A 12,424-nucleotide genomic window follows, 5' to 3' on the forward strand; every position below is an offset into this window, starting at 1 on the left:
CCCTAAGTTGCATACAAAGCTCAGAAAATACCCGTACGACATAAAGCAAAAAAAAAAAAAAAAAAAAAAACATACAAATGCTGCAAAAGGCTTGAAAATCTTATTTCACTTATAAAACAAGCATAGTTTTCAACCTCAAAATACAGACTGCATTCTCACAAATATCCACCAGAGGTCTCTCTTACACATTTCTGATTTCATCGCAAGTTTCCCAGCAGCTGCAATGACGCAATTCATCCACTAGATGTCGCCCTAGAGAATGTGTGAACATACCAGGCTTTCCCAGTCTCACACACACAATGAAAGTCTCTGTACTGGGGAAAGTGCAGGCTACAGTGTAGTGTGAACAGTCTGGGCTGCCAACAAGCAATAAGAAAAGTTACAAAATTACAAGTTACATCCCCAGGTCCATGCTTGTGCCTACAGGAGGTCACTGTGCACCTACAGCAGTGCTGGGATCACTTCACTTGGGACTTGGAGAAACTTAGAGAAGAGAACAAGCTGAAGAACAAGATTGTGAGTGAAGTCTCCAAGAGCCTGGGAAAATCTCCTGCCCAGTTCATCCCAGTTACTGAAGAATGTATTTCTCCCATCGGAGGGAGCAGGCTGGAGTTTCATAAGGTAAGGCTGGTTACAGATGTAGCAGAGCTGAGTGAGTTCACTGTTTCTTTACATTGCATTATAAGATCCTGCAGCAGGTTGAGCTGCAGTCCCATGTAAAATCATATACACCACATTGCGATATATCATTGTTGTGACTGTGCCGAATTGCAAACTCAGCTCTACGTCTTTAGATCAGCTCAGCTCTGCTACATTGGTTACTTTCAATTGCAGAAACTTTTTGAACAGTTCTTAGTTTAGCTCCTGGGTTATTGTAGAACTATAACTCTCAGCATGGACTGAGGATGTTGCAGGTTTCAGTAGCAATAGAATGAGACATTTTCATTCTATCCGATTCTGGGAAAGCTGAGTGATAACTAATAAAGCCTCAATCACAGCTCCGACCAGGGGCCACTCAGCTTTTCCAGACCTCTGAATGGTAAACTTTTCATTCAGAGGTCTGAGAAGGCTGGGTGATAACTGATAAAGCCTGTGTTCCAGCTCCGACCATGGTTGGCACTCAGCTTTTCCAGACCCCCGAATGGTACATTTGTAGCTCAGAGCTCTGGGAAAGCTGGGTGATATCCCTGGTTGGATGTTTCCATTGAAAATGATATAATATTTTCACTTTTTCTTAAATGTGATGTTATTTAGATTTATCCGCACCTGGGAAAGCCTGGTGACAACCAATGTGGCCGCCATTACAGCTCCTACTTGGGTTGTCACTTAGCTTTCTCTCTCTCCTGAATGTATGCACACCTGCCTCTGTCACACCGCAGGCGTGTTATTTAGGAAAAGAATGCAGAGTGACGGAAAACATTCAGATCACATAGTTACTGAGTCCTGAATTATACATTTGCATTGTTAAAGGGGTATTCCACTTAAACATAACTCTTTATATGTTGCTGACCATGGTAAGACTAATAATTCCTTTCATACTTGTAATTATATTTTCAGTCTTCTTCCCCCATGTGATCTGTAGCAATAACCAATAGTAAATCACTTCATTCTTACCCCAGAAGAAAGTAACTCTTGTCCACTAGGTGTTCCCCTTCTCTGCAATCTGCCATCCACTGTCTTGTCAGGGGAAATCTGTCTTTAGTAACGGCTAGATCAGGACAAGTTACAGGAAGTGGGGGCGGAGTTTAGAGGAGTTTAGAGGAGTTTAGAATGTGTAAAAAAAAGAGCTGTGTATCAGTAAGCGGAGCCATCCTTATGCTAAAGGGGATACACACTGTCCCTCAAAGGTAAATCAAGGCTAGTGAGAGCGCCAAGATCACATTAGCACCATATTGAATTTTTTTTTACTGGATTTAGTAGTGCTATTAGTGTTGAGTGGATATGCCGAACTGTTTGGGTTCCGCGATGTTCTCTGAACCCAAACACTCGGCATCTGACTCCCACTGCCTGGAGAGGTTGGGTGGCGCCCCAGGGCTGCAATAAAACATGGATACAACCTTTGGCCTATGGCTGTATCCAATTTTTTCAGGACTTCCTAGGGCTGCATCCAACTTCTTCAGCCACCAGGAGTCAAATGCAGAGCGTTCAAGTCTGGAGAACGTTGCCAAACCCGAACAGTTCGGCAGGTGCGCTGAACACTATGCGCTACACGTGGGGGTTGTATGCTCTCTTGTGATACATTGTATATGTTTTCCCTTCTAGAACCGGATCACTTCGGGACTCAATCGATTCCACCGTTTCCGAGAACATCGCCATCCTCCATTTATGTTGCAGTAAGGATAAAATAATCTCCATCTGTTACTGAGTGAAGGAAACCGTGCCTCCAGAATTATGGGGGAAACAGCCCCCCCTCAAGCCCCGGCGGGGAGTCTTGCCATTGGAGTATCTAACATGGGTCTGCTCGGAGGTGGGACAGTGGCTCCCAGGCTGCACAGCGCCATAGTTGAGCGGTTACGGGCTCGGATAGCGGTTTGTCGTCAGCATCACTTGAACTGCGAGGGGCGCTACGAGCGCAGCCGGGCGGAGAGTTCTGATAGAGAGCGGGAGAACACCCTGCAGCTGCTGACCCTCGTCCAGCACGGCCAGGGGTCTAGGAAAAGCAGTAAGCATAGCAAGAACTCGTGTGCTGCCCCCCCTGACTACCGCCACCATCAGCCGCAGCAGCCGCCACTCCACAACGACCAGGGCAGTGACATCAATGGAGGCCAGCAAGCGTCCAATGGACTGGGCCAGAGAAACTCGGCTCTTATTGCAGTAAGTAACCCCCATCTTATCCACGTTACATATCCATGTCACAGAATGAGGCCAGCGCCCCCCTGTGCTGCTTCATGGCATCTCACCCTCTAAGCATTGTGTTCCTGGCAGCGCCCTGCATAGGGAGGGTCCTACCACCCTGTCAGCCATTTAGTTTGGAATACATTAATTTAGTTTAAAAAAATATTAAAATTTTAGCAAATCTGAAATTTTTTGGATTATTTTTGAGCAAATTACTCAAAATGGCAGCCACCATAAGGATTAGAGGTTAGGGTTAGGGCCCGTTCACACTGAGCAATTCTCTCAGAATTTCAAGCGGAGCCCGGGCCCATGGATACAGTCCAATCACAGATATTTGTTTCCGGATCAATATGGTTGAATTGGCCACCGAATTGGTTGAGCGGGGGAGATTTATGGTGCTGTCTTATAGTAAGATTCTCCTTGTTGCCCATAGCAACCAATCACAGCTGAGCTTTCAAGTCTCACGTTGCTCTGCGAAAATGAAAGTTGAGCTGTGATTGGTTGCTATGGGCAACAGGGCGAATCTCACAATAAGACAGCGCCAAAAATCTCCCCCATTCAACCATATTGGACCTTAAAATAATTTCTTAAAGGGGGTTATCCAGAAAAACATGGCCTCTTTCTTCCGTCTCCAGTAGGCTCCATTCATTTTAATGGAACTGAGTTAAAAAACCGCATCCAAACTGGAGAAAAAGAGCCGTGCTGTCTCTGGAAGAGAGCGGCCATGTTTTTTCTAACTGTGGATAATCCCTTTAAATTCAGCTTATTTCTAGTATGGAGTAAGGTCTCCTCTCCATAGTAGTTACATGGGCTTCCAATAAGATATTTATGGCCTTGTGTACATTGACTCAAAAAATGGACTCCGAGGGTCCTAGGATTGCATTGAGTGCCGTCTTGGGTGCTTTTATGGTGCGGCAGATGAACAGGGTTCGGCCATTGGAGCAACAGGTGTACCAATGGATATAGTGCTGAGGGGCCCCATACTTGAATCTGGGAAATAAATTCATCATGCCGTAACAGTGAGCTTATTTCTAAGACTGGCGTACCCTCCGCCATCTTGTACCTTTTCTCCTACATACTCAGTATTGCACCATGCTCCCCACTTTTCCAGGCACTGCCATCTTGCTTCATCTGATAGATCTTAAAGGGGTTGTCCAGGCTTAGAAACATGACCTCCAAAAACAGCGCCACTTTTGTCCTCAGTTTGAATGTGGATTATGCAGCTCATTTCCATTGAAGTGAACGGCGTTAAATTGAAATACCACATACAACCTGAGGACAGGGGTGGTGCTTTCCCCCCCCCCCATCGGTAACGATGTCCATGCAGCCCTTGTTAAACAATTATTGGGCCGTGTAATAGGCCCAGTAAGTGAGCACCGATCTAGCAGATCGGCGCTCGCTTACAGTTATTATCGGGCCCCCATCGGCCCGTGTAATAGGACCCTTAGACACAGTACACTATATACCTAGTAAAACCTAGCTCCTCTATGCACACTTATAATGAATTCCTTTAGCTTTGGGGCCCTATAGGAGTGACTAAGCCTGCCACTCCTAATGTTATGCCCCCTGATTACCAGTAATCATCAGCTACCTATAGGTGGCAGTCAAGAGACAGTTTTCCTCTATGTGGAGGAGAGCTAATTTGCATATTTTTTCCCATGGAGCATTGCCTGTAAGATATACATAGCTGGATCTCCTCAATCAGAACCAGAAAGAGGATTAAAAACAGCACATAGTAATGCAACCTAAAAAAAAACAATGTATATGTGTATGCCTTGAAGTGCAGATAGGGGGCATGTGTCTCATGTTTGGCTAGTCCTATATACAGTAGGATACCGCCATAATTGCTATAGGAGGCTTTGGCCGGAGCGTATAACTCAATATCTGCTTTCCAAGAATCTGTCTATTTGCCATTATAGGGTTGTATATTATATTCCATCTAATTATTCCTGGTAATTCCTAAAAGTACCCCATTAGTCACTCGTCGTAGCAGTAGGTAGAGGTATTACAAAGAAACTATGTGGCGGTATTATGTGAGCTCATTAAAACATCCTTTAATGGGATTGTTTTTTCCTTTCAAACCAACTGGTGCCAGAAAGTGCCAGAGATTTGGAATTTACTTATATAAAAAAAAAAATAAAAGTCTTCCAATACTTATCATCTGCTGTACGTCATGCAGGAAGTGCTATTCTTTCCAGTTTGGAGAGCAGGAGAGGTTTTCTATGGGGTTTTGCTATTGCTCTGGACAGTTCTCGACATGGACAGAGGTGGCAGCAGAGAGCACTGTGTCAGAATGGAAAATGAACCACTTCCTGCAAGACGTACAGCAACTGATAAGTACTGGAAGACAGGAGATTTTTTTTTTTTTTTTTATCAAAAGTAATTTACAGATCTCTGGAACTTTCTGGCACCAGTTGATTTAAAAGAAAAACATTTTTGGCGAACAACCCCTTTAAGAAGTAGTATCTGGATGTTGCCTATTATGTGGAAACTATATGGCGGTATTATGTGGTCCCTTTAAGGGTATAGTATTTGAATATTACATATTATATGAGAACCAGGGGCGGGCTGGGCAGGGGGGCAGGGTGGCATATGCCCCCCGGGCCGGTCCCTCCACTACACCTAAGGGCCGCGGCGTCCGGATGTTGCTAGGGCCGCTCTGCCACTTTAATTCTTTCCTCAGTAAGTGCGGCCGCTGCACTCACTCTCTAGCAGTCAGCAGCGGTGACAGAACGCAGCGCTGACTCTGCCTCACACTTCACTTTGCTCATTGGTGGAGCAGGCAGCCTGTTCCATCACTGAGCAAAGAGAAGTGCACAGCCCATGGAGGAGGACGCCTGCCGGGAGAAGAGCCGCCCACCGCCCGACTGGTATCTGGGGAGGAAGCCTGGGTTGTGGGGAGCGGGTCTGGGGGGGTTACTGTATAGTACTGGGGTCTATAAGACACCAATACAATACAGTAGCCTAGGGCTGGCTGGAGCAGGGGACACTCACCTCCCTGTCTGGGCAGCCAGTGTCTCCTCCGTGATTCTGCAGTGTGATTAGCACTGCCTGCTCCTCTCTGCTCTGGTCAGACCTAACCAGAAGAGGCCAGAGCAGCAGAGAAGCACGGACCAGCTTGTGAAGTAAGTATATGGGGGGGGGGGGGGGCATTGTGCATTGTGCTTTGTCCTATCTACAACATTTGACTCTCCAGTTATTGCATAACTACAGCTCCCATTATATCCTGGTGGCAGGACATGATAGGGGTTGTAGTTTGGCAACAGCTGAGGAGTCACTGGTTAGGAAGCAATAATTTAGGTAGAGTTTAGGTAGTGTTCTCCAACCTGTGACTGCTCAGTTAGTGAAACACTACAACTCCCATCATGCCCTTCTAGCAGGAGATAATGGGGATGGTAGTTTAGGAACAGCAGGAGGGTCACATGTTGGAGAACACCACACAAAATAAACTGTACCCCTAAATCATTGCTTCCTAACAGTGGCTCCTCAGTTGTTACAAAACTACAACCCCTATCATGCCCTGCTGGCAGGATATAATGGGGGTTGTAGTTTAATAACTGCAGAAGGGTCAGATGTTGGAGAAATCACACTAAATAAACTGTACCCATAAATCATTGCTTCCTATCCAGGCGCTCCTCAAGTGTTACCAAACTACAACTATTATCATGTCCTGCTTGCATAATGGAAGTTGTAGTTTACAAACATCTGAGGAGCCACTGGTTGGGAAACAATGATTTAGGGGGCTCAGTGGTACGTTCAATGGCGGATTATAATGTGGGCGGTTTGGGCGGCCGCCCGGGGCCCAAGGCTCCGGGGGGGCCCGCGCCGCCCACATTAAGATCTTGCATAGCAGCGCCAGCAGCACATCACTTTCGGGGCCCAATGGGCCCCCGAGTGATGTTCTGCTGTGGCGTGCTGTCGTCGGAGTCCGCCGCGGCACCGCCCCCTCTCTCCTTGCCGTCTTTGCGGTGCCCGTACTTCTCTCCTGGCGGCGTGATGACGTCACATCCTGCGCGCCGCCAAGCAGAGAAGTTCGGGCACCGCGGGGCTGCACTGTGAGCTTCCGGCCTGCTCTCTCTGCCGGAAGCTCACCCTGGCTCCCTGCCGCCCGAATATACCCCCTGCCACCCGGCTGTACCCCTTGCCCCTTAGCTGCTCTCCATGCCGCCCCATCTTCTCCCCCTGCTGCTACCCCCATCATCTTCTCCCCCTGCTGCTACCCCCATCATCTTCTCCCCCTGCTGATACCCCCATCATCTTCTCCCCCTGCTGATACCCCCATCATCTTCTCCCCCTGCTGCTACCCCATCATCTTCTCTCCCTGCTGATACCCCCATCATCTTCTTCCCCTGCTGCCACCCCCATCATCTTCTCCCCTGCTGCCACCCCCATCATCTTCTCCCCCTTCTGCTACCCCCATCATCTTCTCCTCCTGCTGATACCCCCATCATCTTCTCCCCCTTCTGCTACCCCCATCATCTTCTCCCCCTGCTGATACCCCCATCATCTTCTCCCCCTGCTGATACCCCCATCATCTTCTCCCCCTGCTGCTACCCCATCATCTTCTCCCCCTGCTGATACCCCCATCATCTTCTCCCTCTGCTGCTACCCCCATCATCTTCTCCCCCTGCTGCCACCCCCATCATCTTCTCCCTCTGCTGCTACCCCCATCATCTTCTCCCCCTGCTGCCACCCCCATCATCTTCTCCCCCTGCTGCTACCCCCATCATCTTCTCCCCCTGCTGATACCCCCATTATCTCCCCCTGTTGCCACCCCCATCATCTTCTCCCCCTGCTGCTACCCCCATCATCTCCCCCTGCTGCCACCCCCATCATCTTCTCCCCCTGCTGCTACCCCCATCATCTTCTCCCCCTGCTGATACCCCCATCATCTTCTCCCCCTGCTGCTACCCCCATCATCTTCTCCCCTGCTGCCACCCACATCATCTTCTCCCCCTGCTGATACCCCCATCATCTTCTCCCCCTGCTGCTACCCCCATCATCTCCCCCTGCTGCCACCCCCATCATCTTCTCCCCCTGCTGCTACCCCCATCATCTTCTCCCCCTGCTGCCACCCCCATCATCTTCTCCCCCTGCTGCTACCCCCATCATCTTCTCCCCCTGCTGCCACCCCCATCATCTTCTCCCCTGCTGCCACCCCCATCATCTTCTCCCCCTGCTGCTACCCCCATCATCTTCTCCCCCTGCTGCTACCCCCATCATCTTCTCCCCCTGCTGCTACCCCCATCATCTTCTCCCCCTGCTGCTACCCCCATCATCTTCTCCCCCTGCTGCTAACCCCATCATCTTCTCCCCCTGCTGCCACCCCCATCATCTTCTCCCCCTGCTGCCACCCCCATCATCTTCTCCCCCTGCTGCCACCCCCATCATCTTCTACTCCTGCTGCTACCCCCATCATCTTCTCCCCCTGCTGCCACCCCCATCATCTTCTCCCCCTGCTGCCACCCCCATCATCTTCTCCCCCTGCTGCTACCCTTCATCATCTGCTGCCACCCCCATCATCTTCTCCCCCTGCTGCTACCCCCATCATCTTCTCCCCCTGCTGCTACCCCCATCATCTTTTCCCCCTGCTGCTACCCTTCATCATCTTCTCCTCCCGCTGCTACCCTTCATCATCTTCTCCTCCCGCTGCCACCCCCATCATCTTTTCCCCCTGCTGCTACCCCCATCATCTTCTCCCCCTGCTGCTACCCCCATCATGTTCACCCCCTGCTGCTTCCCTGCCTTCCCAGCTTCCCCCCCCCCTCCCCGGCCTCATTTGCCCCAGCTTCTCCCCCTGTCGCCCCAGCTGCCTCCCTTCCCCAGTCACCCCCAGCTCCCCGCCTGCAGTTGAGTTGGGGCCGGAGAAGTCTTCATGATGCTGCGCCAAATAGAGAGGAAAGGAAAAAGTGAGCGACGGCAATCGGAGAAGACGTCACCTGTGAGTCATTAGTAACTGCACTGTAATCACTTATAGGCTGGGCTCACACACAGTATATTTCAGTCAGTATTGTGGTCCTCATAGCAACCAAAACCAGGAGTGGATAGAAAACACAGAAAGGCTCTGTTCACACAATGTTGTAATTGAGTGGATGGCCGCCATTTAATGGCAAATATTTGCTGTTATTTTAAAACAATGGCTGTTATATTGAAATAACGGACGTTATTTACTGTTATATGACGGCCATCCACTCAATTACAACATTGTGTCAACAGATCCTTTCTGTGTTTTCCATCCACTCCTGGTTTTGGTTGCTATGAGGACCTGACATGAGGACCAAATACTGCCTGAAATATACATAGTGTGAACCCAGCCCTATAGTGTGCAGAGCCTGTGTACCATTGGGGTCTAAATGGGTCAGTGTTTTGTTTGCGGTAGTGTACTGACACAGCCCCGGGGTCACTACAGTACACTAGCGAAAACTTTTAAACTAGAACCCAACTACAACTGCAGGCACTACAACTCCCAGCATATTATGAGGGCTGCAGACTGTCAGTACATGCTGGGAGTTGTAGTGCATGTAGCTGTTGTAGTTTGGTCCTAGGTGCATCATACACTGGATTCTTTGTGGCATATAAGAATACATAGATCTGTGGGGGCTCAGTGCAGGGAAGTGACCCCAGAACATCACTAATAGGGGATAGAACAAAAACACCCCCCCTATCCCCTATTAGTGATGTTCTGGGGTCACTTCTATATACTGATCCCCCTCAGACCTATGTATTCTTATATACCCCACACAGCCTGCTGGGGTGGCTGGGGGGGGGGGGCCCAGGTTGGGTGGACAGCCCGGGGCCCAGGGTACATTTAATCCGCCACTGGGTACGTTACATTAGAGAGGACAGTGGTATAGTGCATTAGAGGGGACAGTGGTACAGTACATAGAGGACAGTGGTATAGTGCATTAGAGGGGACAGTGGTATAGTACATTAGAGAGGACAGTGGTACAGTACATTAGAGGACAGTGGTACAGTACATTAGAGGACAGTGGTACAGTACATTAGAGGGGACAGTGGTACAGTACATTAGAGGGGACAGTGGTACAGTACATTAGAGGGAACAGTGGTACAGTACATTAGAGGGGTCAGTGGTACAGTACATTAGAGAGGACAGTGGTACAGTACATTAGAGAGGACAGTGGTACAGTGCATTAGAGGGGACAGTGGTTCAGTACATTAGAGAAGACAGTGGTACAGAACATTACAGGGACAGTGGTACAGTACATTAGAGGGAACAGTGGTACAGTACATAGAGGACAGTGGTATAGTGCATTAGAGGGGACAGTGGTACAGTACATTAGAGAGGACAGTGGTATAGTACATTAGAGGGAACAGTGGTACAGTACATAGAGGACAGTGGTACAGTACATTAGAGGGGACAGTGGTACAGTACATTAGAGGGGTCAGTGGTACAGTACATTAGAGAGGACAGTGGTACAGTACATTAGAGAGGACAGTGGTACAGTGCATTAGAGGGGACAGTGGTTCAGTACATTAGAGAGGACAGTGGTACAGAACATTACAGGGACAGTGGTACAGTACATTAGAGGGAACAGTGGTACAGTACATAGAGGACAGTGGTATAGTGCATTAGAGGGGACAGTGGTACAGTACATTAGAGAGGACAGTGGTACAGTGCATTAGAGGGGACGGTGGTTCAGTACATTAGAGAGGACAGTGGTACAGAACATTACAGGGACAGTGGTACAGTACATTAGAGGGAACAGTGGTACAGTACATTAGAGAGGACAGTGGTACAGTACATTAGAGGGAACAGTGGTACAGTACATAGAGGACAGTGGTATAGTACATTAGAGAGGACAGTGGTACAGTACATTAGAGAGGACAGTGGTACAGTGCATTAGAGGGAACAGTGGTACAGTACATTAGAGAGGACAGTGGTACAGTACATTAGAGAGGACAGTGGTACAGTGCATTAGAGGGGACAGTGGTACAGTACATTAGAGGACAGTGGTATAGTGCATTAAAGGGGACAGTGGTACAGTACATTAGAGAGGAGAGTGGTACAGTACATTAGGGGGTGATTGGGACAGTACATTAAAGAGGACAGTGGCACAGTACATTAGAGGGGACAGTGGTACAGTACATTAGGACCGACATTGGTACAGTACATTAGAGGACAGTGGTACAGTACATTAGAGGGGGCAGTGGTACAGTACATTAGAGGGGACATTGGTACAGTACATAAGAGGGGACAGTGGTACAGTACATTAGAGGACAGTGGCACAGTACATTAGAGAGGACAGCGGTACAGTACATTAGAGGGGACAGTGGCACAGTACATTAGAGAGGACAGTGGTACAGTACATTAGAGGACAGGGGTACAGTACATTAGAGAGGACAGTGGTACAGTACATTAGAGGACAGTGGTACAGTACATTAGAGGACAGTGGTACAGTACATTAGAGAGGACAGTAGTACAGTACATTAGAGGACCGTGGTACAGTGCATTATAGGGGACAGTGGTATAGTGCATTAGAGAGGACAGTGGTACAGTACATTAGAGGCGACAGTAGTACAATACATTAGGGGGGTCAGTGGTACAGTACATTAGAGAGGACAGTGGTACAGTACATTAGAGGATAGTTGGGGGGGGCAGTGGTACAGTACATTAGAGGTGACAGTGGTACAGTACATTAGGGGGGGTCAGTGGTACAGTACATTAGAGAGGACAGCGGTACAGTACATTAGAGGACAGTGTTGTGGGGGGCAGTGGTACTATTTATTATAGACAGTTCATAAGAGGCACAGTTTATCTAGGGGACAGTAGTACAGTTCATTAGGACAAATGGGTGCTATTCACTTAGCACAAGGAGAGGGTGGGGCTAACTGCAGATGGGGACACAAAGGGGGGCCTAACTAAAGATGAGGGCAAAGACAGGGGGCACAATTACAGATGGGGAACAAATAGGGGGTCTCATTACAGATACAGGCATGAAGAAGGGACCTAACTTTAAAAAGAGGCACAGAAAAGGGAAGTGACTACAGATTGGTCTTTAAAGAAGTTCCTGTTACTGTTTAGGGGCACTATGATGGAGAGTTTGTATAAAAGTGGGTAAAGGTGCTGTAAAAGTAAGGTGCTGAAGATGTTTGTCTGGCAGATACTGCTGAGATGATTTGTGGTTGGAAGAATTATTCATGATCAAAAAGAAAAGGAAACCTGACCGACTCAGAAAACGTCATCTGTGAGTCACTGGATGTGTTTGCACTGTACTTATATGGTATACAGAGCTTGTGTACAGCTGGTATCTACCACTATTTGGTCACCGTATGGGGTAATATTGGCCCCTGTGTGGTGGAGTGTAGTACCAGTATAGTAGTAATGCTCGTGGTGTGACGGTATTAGGTAACCTTTTATAATGTAGTTACTATGTGATTGTAGTATGTGGTCATGGTATGGCGGTATTATTTGCCCCTTGTATACTGATATTATTGGTTATATAAGTATACAGCATTTGGTCAGTAATAGTATGATGTCCATGTCCATACAAGGTATAATCCAAGCCAGAGCAGATTAAACTCTGGCCTTACATAAAAATCCTGGGGCGGCAGAGGTTGGAGGAACATA

The 12,424-nt window shown here is 48.3% G+C and overlaps 1 protein-coding gene across 1 annotated transcript in view; it reads left to right on the forward strand.

Moving 5' to 3' along the window:
- Positions 1-317: 317 nt before the first annotated feature.
- MAML2 (mastermind like transcriptional coactivator 2) overlaps positions 318-12,424 on the forward strand; it is a 109,223-nt gene continuing 97,116 nt past the window's right edge. Inside the window, exons 1-2 of the mRNA XM_069969617.1 lie at positions 318-621; positions 2,263-2,814. Coding sequence (XP_069825718.1) covers positions 2,392-2,814 — 423 coding nt within the window. The 5' untranslated portion in view covers positions 318-621; positions 2,263-2,391. The remainder of the gene's footprint in view (positions 622-2,262; positions 2,815-12,424) is intronic.

The sequence above is a fragment of the Dendropsophus ebraccatus genome, chromosome 5 (assembly GCF_027789765.1).
Source record: "Dendropsophus ebraccatus isolate aDenEbr1 chromosome 5, aDenEbr1.pat, whole genome shotgun sequence".
Lineage (NCBI taxonomy): Eukaryota > Metazoa > Chordata > Amphibia > Anura > Hylidae > Dendropsophus > Dendropsophus ebraccatus.